This window comes from Argentina silus (genome assembly GCF_951799395.1).
Source record: "Argentina silus genome assembly, chromosome: 7".
In the NCBI taxonomy this organism is placed as follows: domain Eukaryota; kingdom Metazoa; phylum Chordata; class Actinopteri; order Argentiniformes; family Argentinidae; genus Argentina; species Argentina silus.
Window position 1 is genome coordinate 21,640,436 of NC_139661.1, and position 17,075 is coordinate 21,657,510.

The 17,075-nt window shown below is 43.2% G+C and overlaps 2 protein-coding genes across 2 annotated transcripts in view; one reads left to right on the forward strand and one right to left on the reverse strand.

The window, feature by feature from the left end:
- oxct1a (3-oxoacid CoA transferase 1a) overlaps positions 1 to 11,250 on the reverse strand; it is a 48,478-nt gene extending 37,228 nt beyond the window's left edge. The window contains exons 1-7 of the mRNA XM_083673732.1: positions 11,088 to 11,250; positions 8,854 to 8,962; positions 7,409 to 7,499; positions 2,406 to 2,541; positions 2,072 to 2,221; positions 1,848 to 1,954; positions 504 to 564 (exon numbers count right to left, since the gene is read on the reverse strand). Coding sequence (XP_083529858.1) covers positions 504 to 564; positions 1,848 to 1,954; positions 2,072 to 2,221; positions 2,406 to 2,541; positions 7,409 to 7,499; positions 8,854 to 8,962; positions 11,088 to 11,192 — 759 coding nt within the window. The 5' untranslated portion in view covers positions 11,193 to 11,250. The remainder of the gene's footprint in view (positions 1 to 503; positions 565 to 1,847; positions 1,955 to 2,071; positions 2,222 to 2,405; positions 2,542 to 7,408; positions 7,500 to 8,853; positions 8,963 to 11,087) is intronic.
- A 470-nt stretch (positions 11,251 to 11,720) lies between these two features.
- On the forward strand, positions 11,721 to 16,865 carry rimoc1 (rab7a interacting mon1-ccz1 complex subunit 1). The gene is made up of 6 exons (XM_083673780.1): positions 11,721 to 11,818; positions 12,868 to 12,977; positions 13,910 to 14,056; positions 15,738 to 15,869; positions 16,091 to 16,205; positions 16,541 to 16,865. Exons 1-6 carry the CDS (start codon positions 11,725 to 11,727, stop codon positions 16,774 to 16,776), a joined length of 834 nt encoding a protein of 277 aa, XP_083529906.1. The 5' UTR covers positions 11,721 to 11,724; the 3' UTR covers positions 16,777 to 16,865.
- Positions 16,866 to 17,075: the final 210 nt, after the last annotated feature.

Sequence of the window (17,075 nt, forward strand, 5' to 3'; positions counted from 1 at the left end):
TATTCATGTCAGCTATGTCTAGAGCCCAGGGATGACAGGCTCTTGATATCCAGTCTGGGGAGGGGAGGGGAGGGGGGCATAGTGTGATGAATGTGCTCACGGCAGACACGCCACAGAACCCAGTGATATCAGAGCTCACTTCTGTGTCACAGAGATGGAGCGGAAGATGTGCCCCCAAATCACCAAATGGCCTACACTACTAAATGGAACAACTGTGTAATAACAGTTGTAAAAAAATAAAAATAATAATAATAATAATAAGTTTATACACAGCTATAACCACATCTCTGGTTCCTGAATACACACCTGAGTGTGGAAACACACACAGGGCCTGTCTTTAAGACATATAGGCCTACAACTAGACTTAAAAAGCATATTCAATTTAGATTATCCACGGAGAGTAAGATTCATTCCAGTACTTGATTTCATCCGGGGAAGCATCCCAAAGTGTTGAGGCCATGCTGTGGCCCACAGTGTTATAGACAGGGAGGCAGGACATGTACCTCTACAATAGTGACTTTGGCTGCCTTGCACATGGGCTGGTTGAAGTTCCTAGCTGTTTTCCTGCATGGAGAGAGAGAGAGAGAGAGAGAGAGAGAGAGAGAGAGAGAGAGAAAGAAAGAGAGAGAGAGAAAAAGAGAAGACATGATACCACACATTTTGGAAGACACATAAGTCATGGAGAAGGGACAGGACGAAAACAAAATAAACACAGCTGTCTGTATTTGACTAAAGCACTCGCCAATACGCCATGACTGATTACAAAATCAACACAGAGCTATCTAGCCCACTCTGTTCTTTTTAAACAAGCAGTAATTTCAATACTGACAGCCTTGGCTTGTAGTATCAAACGTTCCTGTTTGTTGAAAGGCGAATACTGCACCCTTGTGCTGGAAAATGTAATTGCATTCACCACAATTCAGTTTCAGTTTATTTTTACAGCCAATCATAAGGATAAACAGACCCAGAGCTAAACACAGACTTGGCCCCAGATTAAATCAGGGAGCGTGCACCAAACTTAGAGATCACACTGCTGAAGGTTAAGGTAGAAGTGTGTCACATAGGCACAGGTCTGGGATCAGCTTACCCTCCCTTCAATCCTGACTTTGAGCATCGATGTGGAAATCGCTAAACAGACCTTAGGTGGAGTGGCAACTATATCCTACTCTGATCACACCCCTTAGAAGCATGTGCTGCTTTTGTGGAAACATCACAAGGTTAGATCAGCAAGATTAGCAGGGGGTTAAATGTGCTATGAGACCAACAGAGGTTAAACCACAGGGAAAAGTCAATATTGACGGTGTTACGCTGATATGCATTAAATGGGCGTATTGTTTACCCAACAACACGGTTACAAGGCTGTATGCTACACACCACCCTGCGTCTTTAGGTATTATGTTATATTACACCCTTATATTACGCCCATGGTGTGACTGATGAGGTGTGGTCTGACTGTTTCATGGTGTGACTGATGTTGTGGTCTGACTGTTTCATGACAACAACTCTGATTCAAACACTAACAGCAGGGAGATGGGTATCACCACTAACTAAAGAATGGTTCAGGTAGCTCCCTTTTCCTCTTCTTCATCTTCATCATCCTGTTTCTCTCTCTCTCTCTCTCTCTCTCATGTTAGGGATTTTTTTAATTTCAGATCAGCTTTGAAAAAACAATAATTTTAGTTCGCTGCTTGCATAATTTCTAGTCCCTTGGTTCTTTCTCCCTGTCCTAACCCTCCCCTAAAAGGAAAACTATAATTCTACATTATTTAAAAAAAAAAAAAAAATTCTCTCTCTACTTTTAAACTATGGGGATTGACACGGGGCAGCAAGAGTGACCCTAACAGTACCTGAAGATGATGTTTCCAGCCTTGTCCGCCTTCCAGGCCTTGATCAGAGCAAAGTCACCGGTGATGGCCTTCTCCATGACGTAATGCCTGCCGTTGAACTCCCGCACCTGCGCACAGTGATGACATCATAAACATGACGGTCTGACGCAATGGCGCTGGATGACGTGGTGAGAGGAGCATGACTGGACATGGTGAGAGGAGCGTGACTGGACATGGTGACTCGCCTCTCTCTGCTCGCTGGCGATGGCGATGGTGCCATCTTTGTTGTATTTGATGGGAGAGCCGCCCTCCTGGATGAGGGTGCCGTAGCCGGTGGCGGTGAAGAAGGCCGGGACCCCCGCACCCCCTGCCCTGATCCTCTCTGCCAGGGTACCCTGAGGCAGAGAGAGTCGGATTCTAAACAATTCTATCTACATACCCCTTTGAATAACACATCCATTAGGACGTTTCAGTTTTGCATTTCCAAAGGCATGAGTTCACTTGAGTGTGTGTGTGTGTGTGTGTGTGTGTGTGTGTGTGTGTGTGTGTGTGTGTGTGTATGCATGCGTGCGTCTTCACCTGTGGTGTCAGCTCCACCTCCAGCTCCCCAGTCAGGTACTGCCTCTCAAACTCCACGTTCTCCCCGACGTAGGACGAGATCATCCTCTTGATCTGCTTGGTCTGGAGGAGCAAGCCCAGCCCAAAGTTATCCACCCTGCAGAGAGAGAACACACACACACACACACACACACACACACACACACACACACGTTATTCAACTTTGTGTATAAGCTACTTTGAAAGTTAACGCAGTGCCACAACCAAGTACAATAACTTCACAACATTAAATGTCACTCATATAAGATCTGTCGTACAGTGTTGAAATGAATAGAGAAATCTGAAACTTTTAGATTCCACTCTGTCTATATTTCCCTCCACCGTCATCCTCTCTCCTTCATGTTATTGTCCTCCATTAACCTTCCAGCTCCGTCACCCTCCCTCTGTCTCTCCCTCCCTCTGTCTTTCCCTCCCTCTGTCTTTCCCTCCCTCCGTCTCTCCCTTCCCCTGCTCCTGCCCTCTATAGCACATCTCACATTACCACTAAACGGCTTCAGAGGTTACTCAAGGTCAAAGCGGAACTGGCCCGTCCCAACAGTCTAACTCTGAGACCTCTCCTGCTCGGCAGCCAGACCACAGCCTAACAAGCTAAACAGCTCGGCCTGCCAAAACAACAGCCTGTTAGAGCTATACAGATAGGCTGGGAGCACTCACAGGCTTTTTATGGTCAATAATGTGCCTTTGTCTGCTTTGAGTGTGAAAAGGGGGGGTCATTTGGGGACATCCAAACATAGCACTGCTGCTGGACAAAAAAACGATAGCAATAGAAAGAAGGAATATATCCACTCACTGTTTACCGTTCCCAATGGGATGGGTAATAAAGCTGTATGGTCACTTGAAAAAGACGATGTCAGTTGAAACATTGGTTTTTATCACTCGGGCGTATGCTGTAAAACAGCCGTGGGTGATCAAAGACTGGGGTAAAAGTAGCAGCCATCATAATGCTTTATGTTTGTCAGTCCCTCGTGTAAATGGACTTGAGACAATCTAACTCAACTGCAGTTAAGAATGAGACTCCTGCCTGACTTGTGACTGAAAGAGTGGGTGACATCATAATCACACCAGTCAGATTCTCAGCATTTCCCTGCCCATGTAAGCAGCTCATCTACCGTAGACATGAGCACATCAGAGTGTGTCACTTTTGGACTGAACTAAAGAGAAGAGCAGCAACATCTCCCTGTTATGCTGGAGGTAGTTTGCTGATAGAAAAACCTCAAATGAGGAATGTGTTTTGTCTTTAACAGGAGTTCTAGGTCCAGTGTGCTTGGAATACTAAAAACTGTTGGCAGTAGAGACCTGTTCTCATCCCTGGTCTACTTTAGTAATCACGAAAATCTTAAAAGACACAAAAGTGTGTGTGTAATGTGTGTTTGTGTGTGTGTGTGTGTGTGTGTGTGTGTGTGTGTGTGTCTTATCTTCTTATTTCCATATCTAGCAGGTGTATACAGGCGCAACCCGGTTCTGATTAAGAACATTTGTATGCACACACACACGCACGCACGCACGCACGCACGCACGCACGCACGCACGCACGCACGCACGCACGCACGCACGCACGCACGCACGCACGCACGCACGCACGCACGCACGCACGCACGCACGCACACACACACACACACACACACACACACACACCACTGTTCCTATCTAAACATGATCTTTGAACTAGCAGGACAGACGACAAATGTCAGGCATGCTCCATGCTGAAGTGATAACCCTGTGGGCACAGAAGCCTTGACTGTCTTTCCTCTGACTATCTTTCCTCTGACTATCTTTCCTCTGACTGTCTTTCCTCTGACTATCTTTCCTCTGACTGTCTTTCCTCTGACTGTCTTTCCTCTGACTATCTTTCCTCTGACTATTGACTATCTTTCCTCTGACTATCTTTCCTCTGACTATTGACTATCTTTACTCTCACTATCTTTCCTCTGACTATTGACTATCTTTACTCTGACTGTCTTTACTCTGACTGTCTTTACTCTGACTATCTTTCCTCTGACTATTGACTATCTTTACTCTGACTATCTTTACTCTGACTATTGACTATCTTTACTCTGACTGTCTTTACTCTGACTGTCTTTACTCTGACTGTGCCTCCAGTAGAAGCCTGGTGACTGAGACACTTCGCTCTGCAGACGTTTAGACTACTGGCGTCTGTCCGTCACTCCCTTCTGCGTTGGCTCCACCTCCGTGTCTCAGCGTACCAACCAAAGTGTCATGCTCAAAATGTCATGCTTCCCGTCATGGTCTGCTGTGTCATGCTTCCCATCACGGTCTAAAAGCAGGCCTACTGTCTTCTTCTGCCACACTTCCCTTTAACTGAGACCCACATCAGACCCATCCACATCAGGTTGATATATTGAGTTGAAAATATACTGAATATATTTTTGCGAACTTCTCCCCTCGTCTTTGTTTGAAGAGTGATTTTTGTTCAGTGTGATGGTGTGTGTGTGACCCTGTACTGCACTCTAACTCCAACAGATGGGTCTAGCAGCAGAGGATAGAGAAGCTGCCTCCGGGACTAGGCTGTCCTCCTGGGAGATTTCAGTGAACCGCCCTTCGGCCCCCGGTCTCATATTACACCCTACATACAGAGACCTATTTGTCTCTGTGAGAGAGAAAATGAAAAAGAAAAAGAAAGAGAGAGACCAGCCAAATGAGAAATGCTGACATTGAGAAGCAACAGTAAATGCTGGCTTTAGGCCGGGCAGAATTCCTGTCGATGAATATCAGTTTAAATGTGAAGCTCTGTCAAAACCAAACTGATAAAAAAAAAAAAGAAAAAAAAAGATACCAGGGATCCCTCTTTGGATAAGTACGTGATCAGACACACTCATCAAATGGCTGCTAATGCTCTCCTTACTTTTCCCCAGAATATCAGAATATAATTTCCTCTATCATGATACATTCCAGATGTTTCTTTCTGCTACCACAACTAATGGGATAACCATTCCCCTCAGATTTGTATATGACTGGCCTTTCTCCTGTGTTCATCTTCCCCTCCTTATTATAATGTTTGCGGCCAATTTTGTCTGTTTTAACTCCTCTTATATTAACACAAAAACATACGTCATCACCCAATGTTGTTTAAGACCTTTTTAAGCTGTGAAACAATGTCTTCAGCTAGTGGTTGACATGAGTAACTGCAGTGAATATACAAAGAACAGACACTGAAAATGTATTTCCACATTTCTATGTACTTTTTCCCGTCACTGCAGGGAGGCTAGACGTGTCAAATGCCATGAAGGTCAAACGCTGGGAACCCGGTGTGGCTCCTCTGAAATGTGATTCAAAGCCTCTCCATTTTAAATGAAATTACTGGTTCTTCAGGTTTCAAGAAAATAGATTAGACTGACATCCCGTAGATTAACGTTCTGAAAGAGCTGCAAGGGGGAACATTTTCAGTAGGGGGTCTGCGCTCTAAAATTAAACCTTACATAACCCATCTCAGAGCTCCGCAGCAGCACGAAATAATGTCTGAATCACCTGCAGATACCAAATACGAGCCAATGAAATCAAACAATGGCCACCCGTGAGAGGGATGAACTGGGAGCCATGGAGAGGAAGAGAAAGTTCATGCATGTTTGCTTCACTTTAATTTCACTGACCACTATTTCTTTGTTAGATTCTTTCTTTCACTTTCTTTTCATATCTCTACTATTTTACGAAGCTCCTGTGCCGCGTTTGGAAGTGCCTGCCCTCCCCCCTCTCCTTAAAGTCTCTCTAAAGAGTAGGAGTTAAACTAACAAAAACAGAGAGGAGACATATTTCCTTTGGGTGACACACAAAGGCAAACCTGGCACAATTCCCAAACCAACCACTATGAATAGCCTGTCAGCTTCACATTTCAGGTTTCCAGAGCTATGTCAAAGATAAACTGATATTAGTGATCTTAGTAGGCCTACTATACAGTAAAACTTTTATGTCAAATGGAAAATGGCAACTACATAATCATAAACAAGTCAAGTGACTCTTAATTATATTGTGACACAGTGTTTTTGTAATGAGCCTAAAACCCAAATATAGTGGCAAGTGTTTCTCCATGAAATGCAGACAGACACAGTTGTCTACATTTACATTTACATTTATGGCATTTAGCAGACGCCTTTATTCAAAGCGACTTACAACAAATACATTTGTTTAAGTAAATGAAACAAGTAAGTGGAATCATCCATCAGTCATCATAAGATAAAGTAATCAATGCTCGGACCAGGGGCCATAGGTAGTCACAATGCTAGAAGAAGGAATTCTTTTTTTTATTTTATTTTTTTTGTCTAGCCCACCCTATTCCCATCTGTCCTCATCCTTTCTTAGATAGTTGATGCTGAGTCCACCACACGTCAGGCAGGATTAGCTAATCCACAGTGATAGCTTGGATTGAGACTACCCGCCAGCCCAGTGGTCAGTCTCTCTCTCTGGGGGCACTGGTGCAACACGGTGACCCCTGAAACCTTACGGGTCACACACATCATCAACAACCAATCAGGATACAGTTTGGCTGTGGGTGAAAACCGTGAGGTCATAATAACAATAGATAGAGTTGGGTCAAGCTTTCTGAAATAACTGAAAGCTTGACCCCAAAAGGATGCTCAAGTTAAGTTCACCAAAAAGTCTCGAGCGAGAAGAGAACTTCTGTGCACTTGCATGCTAAACACAAATGTTAACCGCACACAAACGATGTGGTTGGACACTCCAGCCAAGTGTTGTTGTTGAAAGACCGAGTGTGGGGTTGTGGTGTGTTGGTGTTGAACAAGGCTTTCAAAGGCATGACCCCCTGTGGAATGCACTCTGTTAGGGTTGCCAGACACATGAACACACACATACACACACACACACACACGGTTGCTGAGTGATGTGGCCCAGACACACAGAGTAAACTTTGCATAGACAAATGCATAGAACACATACACATACACACACACACACACACACACACACACACACACACACTCTCTCTCTCTTACCCAGCATTGTTGCTGACTGCAGTGAGGCTCTTCACACCAGTTTTGAGTAAACTGTTGATAAGATTCTCTGGGATGCCACACAATCCAAACCCTGGAGAGAGAAAGTTTCTTTAGATAAGGAATAATCTTTACACGAGAAGCTCTCAATAGGCTTTTCCTGGTTAAATATAAAAGTTAAATTACATTTTTTTTAAATAAATGAAAAAGTAAAAAAGAACAGATCATTGTTTGTGGTTTGCAAATAGATCATCATCACCTCGCCCCGTTCCAAAACAGATATGATCTTCATAAACATTCAAAACCACAGGTTGGCACTGACACTCAGTTGACCTCAAGCATGTGGCTGTCTCTCTGCAATGAGGTGCCATGTCGTCGAACTATCAGAAATAAATCAATCGACAATGGCATTGTTTCCCCTGGAAAGACAGTCACCCTTTGAACAGAGTGCGGCTCTTTTTAGACACCGATACAAACCCTGTGGCTATTTTGATGAGCTGTGGAATCTGCAGCAGCGGCCCAGTGTGTGCGCGTCTGTGTGTGTGTGTGTGTGTGTGTGTGTGTGTGTTGGGGGGGGGGGGGGTGGGGGGGGGTAATGACGCAGAATGAATCAGTGTAGCTGCCATTGACAGCATGGTCCATTAAATGCAAAGTGAGCGTTTATGACACAGAGCAGCAACTAGTCTCCAACACAAACAGTCAGATTATCAGGTACATCAGTACACAGGGTTTTGAATACTTTCCAAATTGATCCCTAGGGTTAGATTTACCCATAGGGGTATATACCTATTTCAGACGTGGTAGGTGTGAATGAGTGGCCCTTCACGAAACACATTCACCATTTTAATACATTTATTCAATTATGGAAAACTGTAAGGATCAAGAGTTTTGTGTGTTGCATGTACCATTTATCAACCTATCAATCATTGTACATTTTCAACCATTTCAAACCATTGCAGTCATGTGTTAATTGTATTGTATTCCTATTGGTTACAGCTAGATTTGTGGCTACCTGACACAGCTGATTTCAGTTGAGATAATGATGGTATCTACCACTTTAAAGAGGTAATGATGGTATCTACCACTTTAAAGAGATAATGATGGTATCTACCACTTTAAAGAGGTAATGATGGTATCTACCACTTTAAAGAGGTGTGCCACTAATGTTTGTCAGTTGAACGCTTTTTACCAAGGTGAGCCACATCATTTTTTAGCTGCCAATGTTTTCTTGTATTTACTTGCTCTGTGTTAGCATTTTAAAAATTAATCTACTATTCATGAACGGTTTATCTGAGTCATTGTGAGATGGTTTGGCGAGGGTTGAATAACTATTAGCTGTATAGCTCCACCTTGCCCCTCTGAGAGGCTGGACGGAATTTGTCAGATTGCTCACACCTTTCCAATCGATTCAGCTCTCCCAGTGAGTTTTGACTACGTGTCCATCTTACCTCCCACCAGGATGGTGGCCCCGCTAGGGATGTCTTTCACAGCGTCAGTGGGGCTACTGTAAAACTGGGAATTTCGTTGGCTGGAGGTGGAAAAGGAGCAGCCGCAGGTCTGTGGAACACAGAGAGGAAGAGAGATGCATTACACATTGGCAACATTATACAGTAAACAGGAAATAAACCGTGCTGGTCACATACAGTGCAGCACACAAGGGAAGCACATGACATGGTGGTATGGAAAATTAGGAGTTCATGTCCACACTCCTTAACAGGCTCAGATCGTCGTGTACTTGGGGTCAGTGTGGGCCAAAATAACAACATCAGGGGAGTCAATGTTTTTGTCTACACACCGGGGAAAAAAAGAAAAACAAAGCTGAGCGATGCAATGCACAACATTCAAGAATGGACATTTAATCTAGCCAATCAAGTGGCCCAGTCTGCCATGAGCAGTTTGTGTTAGTCTTTATTCCACTTGAGTAATAACAAACACCGCCAAACCGCATTGCTAAGCGATGTTAATGTAATCACTAATGTAATGAGTGACATGTACAATAATACAATGTGCTATTAAAGTAATTACATGGTTACCGCAGGTAAAAACAAGTTGGGCAACTTATTAAGATTTACACATCTGTGGTTTAAAACGGTACTCCTTTCTCTATGCGTGGATTGACGAAGAAGATGGTGACAACCACACTGTACAGTGTCAACAAGGAGATGACCCTGTTACCACATACAATGTCTCCGTCAGCGAGCTGGTGGCCAGCAGGCATACAGGCTGGAACTAGTACTCTGGCAAGCCAGCCACTAAGCAAATTCCTCCAGCTTAGAAATGGTGCAGAAGGAGGCCATTTATCATCATCAAGGCTTTCACTTTCCACCATTATTCCACCTCTCACTCATCCATTAACTCCCTCACTGTAACTAATTACATCCACTCGCTACTGGATGAGGCTGGAGAGGAATTACTGAGTCTGGGGGATTTGAGGCCGTCCTTGTGAAGAAGTACATGACCATAATAGCACTCTGAGTGAGTGGCTTGACGAACTAAAATCCTTGTCTCCCATGAAAATGAATTGACATAGTGAGCCAAATTATAATTAAATGGAAAAACTGGAATCCCAAAAAATGTCCTGCATTGCTCTGCAATCACCTAGAAAATAAAAAGCTCTCAAAAAATAGTGTATCCATGATCAATCAGTGTAGACCAAGGTGGAGCCTTTGTGCAATATTAAGGTTCTACAGCATAATTGACGCTATTTACTGTTATAACCTACAACAACCGCTCTGAGGGTCAGCACTCTGCCCTGTAGAGCAGCAATGTCAAACAGCTACTGTAACATGTGACCAGGAGACTACAAAACATAACACCTTGGTGTCACTGGAATATATACTGCTAAATAATGCACGAAGAATTGATCATGATAATGTAATAACATAATAACCCACTGTTAAGTGTTAACACCGTTTAGTCTAGAACGGCAAGTGTGACCGATACTATTTAGTTACGTTACCATTACATTTCCAGAGCGGCTCTGCCTCTACCTCTCTGACTGCACGTAGTACACGTGGTTGGTTTGTTCAGGCAAGGGCACTATGAAAGCGCAATGGAAACATTCTTGAGTTTCCGTGTAACGTGTTAGTGTATGAAATACAAACTAATACCCATATGAAAAATGTTTAACATCTATGTTCGTTAGATAGTCTTTATGATTTGTATATTTGTTACTATTTTGATCTAATAACTATAGGTCTAAATGTGTAGGTTGAAATGGGGTCAAACAAAAGAACCTTTTTGCACACAAGACACACTCGTGGGACAAGAGTTTGAAATTAGAAATCGGGTGTTTACATCTCTCCCTCCTCAACCAAGGTCATGCTTATGGGTGACAGACCCTGACCACTGTAATGACCTACAGTGGGTTTGAAGTTGAGACATATAAATGGATCAACAGAGATGGGAATATAACACACCTTAGCAAGGGGAGCTACATCTCTGCAAGGGGAGGATGTATCATCCAGAATAAGCAGAACATCAGACAGTTAAGGCCTTACCACCATTAACTGTCGCAAAATGGCTCTGCTGTTATTGTAAATAATCCTAAATAAATTTGAATTAAATAGGCTGAGGGTATGGGGTAAAAATGCGATGTGCCAGATGGGTGACATTTTCACATAACTGCCTTCTCTGGCCAGCTACCTTATATTCTGTTTAATTGACGCATGTTGATACTGACCTTGCTCAATGAATGGGTGGCGATGTTAAAATTGGGTCTGCAGGTGGCAGAGAGGTTTTTGAAGAGTAAATTCTCCGCTCTTGACAATATTTTGAGGGCCGCCATGTTTTGGAGGTATTTTGAAGTAATGAGCCTGTGGTTGAGATGCGATCAGCCTTGTCGCTCACAGTCACAGCTGCTATGAAAATAACACCGAGCGAGGAAGGGGGTAGGGAGGGGGCAGGACTAGTGAAGGAGTGACAGAGGCTCGCCTAGCTCATTTACATTTAACTGCTTCACTACCATAACAAAAAGAGACACCACTCACTATTACCACACACAATACTATGGGAATCTATACAACGTGACATTTGACTCCGTCGAAAATGTGTCATTCGATTAGATTCACAACCTAATCTGACAAGTGCAGCTGTGTAAAGCAAGGTGTAAAAAAATAAATAATAATACAAAATAAAAGGACCTGATTTCGACATTAAATGGTATTTGTAAAGAGTGTACCCCGCCAGGGTCAGGGGTAAGGTAAATGCTTTCACCGGCACAGAAACGTTTTGAATCAAGTGCCGCATATCCTAAAATAAACATCACGTCACAGCTCACCACGTGAATAATAATTGAGTCACGTGATAGTGTTTTAGTCATGGCCGACGACTGCAGACGACAGGGGTTCGAGCTGGAGAGAAGGATCTTTGAGTTGGACAATAAGTGCGCCAGCCTCAGAACTGAAAAACAAGGTATCTGTACGTATACTGATGAAAGCAATGTGCAAAGTGAAACGGTGTCAGTCCGATACGCCGTTTGTTCAATTGAAAGCTCTGGGCAGCGATGCTAGCCTGCTAATGCTACCATGACAACAACTGACTGGTTGGTCAACGTCACTCCTAGCTAGCCAGTTAACTCGATAGCTAGCTTTGATGCTACATAATCAACGAACGGATCGAACAAATCTATGACTCGTTCTGAAAAATGTAACATCTGTCATCTAGTTGCTGGCTAACTTGCTGTGATGCCGGCTAACTATTAAGCTAAGGTTAATTACCTGGCTCAGTTAGCTTGCTAGCGATGCAGGCTAGTAGTAGGTAGCTAGGCTGTGTCTGTATTCGTCTGAATCTGTAACGCAGGGGTTCCATCGATCTTTTGCTGTCTTCGCACATTCAACATTGAACAGGGAGTTGTGTTTCCGAAAGTGCCGATGCTTACCAAGTTGTCAAACCAGCAAGATTCGTGATATGTTAGCTAGCTAGCTAGCTAGCTAGCATCATGTTGTGGCTAGCCAGGGCTCACAATGTAGCCAATCATTTTCAGACCAAATCCACTGATTCAGGAGAAATCCTCGTAAAAACATCTTCTGCATACAGACGTGACAGAGAAGACAGAGGTCTAATTTCATTCAACTTTGTGTTGTCCTGCTGGCAGCGAGCCAACCATACACTTAACAATTATCTCTAACATGATGTAGCGACCAAGGTTGTTGCATGTCACTGGTTTTAATTCAATTATTTGGACACTTGAATACAAAAGTAGCATTGTAGGATGAAAAGCTTGAGCGCTGTTCAATGTGACTGTAATGCAACTGTTCCACTATGAAGAAGAATACCTGAATGATGGCGAGCTACCGTCTTTGTTAACTAAACGTCAGGTACCAATAGTCCTACAGTGTTGTAAAGTTAGATTGTCTGCATGTCTGCATGATTAAATGTAGCCTAGATGTAAATGGTACCTTGTTATCATGTACTGTTTAGACATTGACTGAATGTCTAATTGACACTTTATTTTCTTCTAGATGATGACTATTTACAGAATGCCTCTGCCATACTAGACAAGTTGAAAAGCTTTTACAGACAAGGGGGGGAGAGTAGCAGTCTCCCTAAACTGCTTCAGGATTACACACAGGTATTACATGACATGTTTCAGAATTGAGTGTTTAGTGTGGTTGTCAAATTCGTCACAGTCACCATTGAGTTCCCTTCATCTGCACTGTCCCCGTCCTGTCAGGTGTTAGCCTGCTGATGGTGATCATGGCTGAATACTGATCAGGCCCCAGAACAAGTACAAGAATTCCCTGGCCCCTTTGTGTCCTTAATGCTTCCACTTCTATTTGAAACAGGACTACTCTAATTAGTTTCATCATGTTAGCTAACAACAACCCATTGGCAGGAATAACATAACTCGCATTGGCGGTTTGTGTGTGAGCATAGAGGCTTTCTCTCTGTCCTTGATGCTGGAGATTTCTACATCTTCCAATTGCAGTGCTGAATTGAAAAACATGTTTAATATATATAATATAATATATGCCATTTAGCTGACGCTTTTATCCAAAGCGACTTACATTGCATTTTTCAGTACATATGGTCTCAGCGGGAATGAAACCCACAACCTAAGCATTGTTAGCGCCATGCTCTACAGACTGAGCCACAGAGGACTATGTTTACGTATTTCGGCTGGATCATGGTGGCATAAGTCACAACCCATGGAGTTGTCCAGAGGACGATCATCCATTATAGCATTATATAGTGTGCATTATATAGTTATAGCAGCCTGAACCCTCCTGACTAGAGTCTGTCAGAGGTTTGAGTGTCAGCGTCAGTTACATCAGTATTTATTTTACAGTATTTATTTTGTAGCCAAAAGCCACCACAGTTAACCCAGCATTATTTTAAAAGATGGTCATTTGTATTAAAATGAATAATGAAGTGGAGATGATTTGATTTGATGGACGTGCATCATTTGAGGCCCCTGTGATGCGTTAGAGCAGTGTCTGCTTCTATACTTTTTAGAGTCCGATTTTTTTTGTTTAACCTTTTTTTTTTTTTGCGTGTATGCAGGTGATCTTGGACATCACGTTCTATGAGGAGAATAAGCTAGTGGACCAGGAGTTCCCTGAGGACTGCTCGCCTTTTAAGATCCAGCAGCTGCTGCAGGACCTCACAGAACCAGAGGTGCTGGCCGGGAGGCTGGCGCCGGCCCAAGAGGTGTGTGTGTGTGTGTGTGTGTGTGTGTGTTTTGGCATAACAGTGGTCAAACGTTCTAGCCACAATCCTATCCCAAAGGGACAAGTTGAGTTGTAAAGAAAACTGAAGTTGGATATAAACCTGTTGACCAATAATTGGCCATACAGTTGATTCCTCAACTATTGGCCATACAGTGCCTTCAGAAAGTATTCAGACCCCTTCACGTTTTCCACATTTTGTTGTATTATAGACTCAATTTAAAGTGAATTAAATTAAAGACTGATGTGCTCTCACTACCCTCTTCCTGATGTCCTCTGAGATCTCCTTTCCTCTCAGCATGGTGTGTTTTACATTCACCTGTATGGGTAACATTCACCTGTATGGGTAACACAAAACTGACCAGGTTTCTTATCTCTATTTATCAGAGTCCCGCCCACACTCTTTCCTAAAGATCTCTCCTTTGATTGGTTCATTTGGTACCCAATTATTTACCCACAAATGACTTGCTTATCTACACAGTGTGTAATTGATTCCTATGCAAATCAGAGACCCTATAAAAACAAATATCAATTCCAAAATTACATGAACTATTATCCTTGCATTAAGATGGACTCAATTCAACTTATTGAGTGATTTGTTGATGACATTTTTTCATTTTAGCTAATTTTAAGAGTGGCATAGCAAAGGGTCTGAATACTTATGTACATGAGGTATTTCAATTTTAATAAATTTACTGAAATTAAATTTTTTTTTTAAAAAGAAAACCCTGTTTTCGCTCTGTCAATCTGGGTTATTGTGTGGATTGATGGCAAATTCTTTTAATTTAATCCATTTTTAAATTGAGTCTATAACACAACATGTGGAGAAGGTGAAGGGGTCTGAATAGGGCTTCAGCGGGCCAAGACATGGTTGTTGGTAACCATGGTCACAATATCATGAGATTCTCTGTCGTTAAAAGCTTGAAATGCGGGAACCAGACCTGGTTTCAGATACCGCAGTATGGGGAAGAGTGGAACAAGAGGCATCATGTGTTCCTCAACTAAGAAATACATAAAAATACCAGAAGTAATAGTATATCGTGGCTTATATTGAGATATACGAGCTCATGACTAAGTTAAAATGGCCGTATTGGAACAAATGCCCCTGAAAGGAGAAGGTAACGTAGCTTGATAAGAAGTATTAAAGTTTTCCATTAATTTCAACGAGACTGCTTCACTTGGAAGCTTTTTGTAGCGTTAGCGGTTTTCGGGTACTTGTTTAACGTAAATGGAAGCTAATCAAACATGATATGGGCACCAATATTTGAAGTCTGTTAATTTTACTGTATATATGTCTATATAGTTGGATCTATATTGTCGAAATGACTGAACAGTTGAATAACAAAAAACGTTGTATTGAAAATGGGCAACTGACCCGGCGAACGGGAAGAAAACAGGAAGCGTAGCGTGAAATCAAAATCATTATTTGAAGGATATAAACGGTCGTTTTAGAGTGAGTTTGAGATTTATATTTGTTGTTTGTAAATATCAACATATATATTGGTTTTACACTTTAAATGTTTTTTCCCCCAGAAACCATGAAAACGGGTTTGACGTGCTTAATAACAGCATGTGTCAGGGTGTTGTGTGGATGGCCAACTGGTGGGCAGATGTCAGGGCCTAATCAATTGACCCAGTTCTTCTTCTCCCTCCTGTGACACCAGGTGCAGTCAGTGCTGGGCTTGGAGCTGTTAGAGTGCCTCTATTGGAGACGTGGGGCGCTGCTCTACATGTACTGTCATACCCTCCACCAACGCAAGCAGTGGATCAAGAAGAACAAGGCCACTTTTCTCAAGGTAGACACACACACACACACACACACACACACACACACACAGTTGATTCCTCAAGGTAATGTTAATTGCTGTGAATTTTAACACACTCGCACTTCAGGTTAACACTTCAATAGAATGTATTTTATTTTATTTTTTTGGTATTTACCAAGGGAGGGTGTGTGTGTGTGTGTGCTGTCGATGCTTTGTTATTCATGCCCAGTGTGTCTGTTGCCGCCTCTCAGTGTCTTCAGGAGGGGGTGCGCTACCTGATGAGGATGCTGCAGGTGAGGAACTCTGTGAAGCTCAACGACGGGGTGGTGTTCCATGATTCGGCCACTGCCAACTTTCTGGCTGAAGGTAAACACGAGGCCCGCTGAAGCTCTGGAGAGAGAGAGAGAGAGGAAAAACACACTGCACACTGCTGCTCTTGTTTCCACCCGTACGAAGGTCTTGTGACCGAAATGTTGGGTTTTTGTGACGCATTTCAGTATTGGGATGCAAACAAGAGCACCAGTGTGTAGTTTTTTTACCGTTCAGTGAAGTTCCCCGTGCATTGGGGCTATACCACAAGGTGTGTGAGGTGTTTTTCTTTTGAAACATTTGACCATTTGCCATGGAATTACAGATGGATAAAAGGATTATACATGGATATAGAGTAGACACTTATTTATTTATTTTTTTAAAACAAACAGGGATCTTCTCTGACACCCACCTGCTGACAATGATGTACATCGGAGAGATGTGCTTCTGGGCGGTGAAGTACGAGGACTGCAGCGTGGACTCCACAGACCGCAAAGAGGACCGCCTCCACTTCCGAGACATTGGAACACAGATCCTCCACAAATACGTGCTTGCCTGCGAGGGCCCTCTGCAGGGCCAGGGCTGGAACACAGAGAACGCCAAGGAGATCCTTAGTATCCTGCAGTGAACTGACTGGGTGCTCCAGGTTGAAGTTGTCCCGAGGCACAGATCTAAGATCAGTTTATCCAACCTCATGTTGAAACCTTAACCATTCGGGGGGGGGGGGAAATAACTGATCTAAGGTCAGTGTTGAGGAACAACCTCGTCCTTCAGCTGAGGGATGGAGGGGTGGAGGGTGGGGGATAGGGGGTGGGGGTGGGGGGGGTGTTGTACGGGGGCAGGGGTGGGGGGGAATGTTCATGAAATCCTATTCTCCCCGTCCCCCTGAAAAGCACTTATCTTCCAGATTCTAGACTGTTGGTCGGG

Bases quoted from the DNA above. Each gene is read 5' to 3' on its own strand.
- rimoc1 (XM_083673780.1), top strand. From the start codon at position 11,725: ATGGCCGACGACTGCAGACGACAGGGGTTCGAGCTGGAGAGAAGGATC. The intron at 11,819-12,867 runs GTATCTGTACGT...ATTTTCTTCTAG, and splicing joins CCTCAGAACTGAAAAACAAG to ATGATGACTATTTACAGAAT. The intron at 14,057-15,737 runs GTGTGTGTGTGT...CTGTGACACCAG, and splicing joins GGCTGGCGCCGGCCCAAGAG to GTGCAGTCAGTGCTGGGCTT.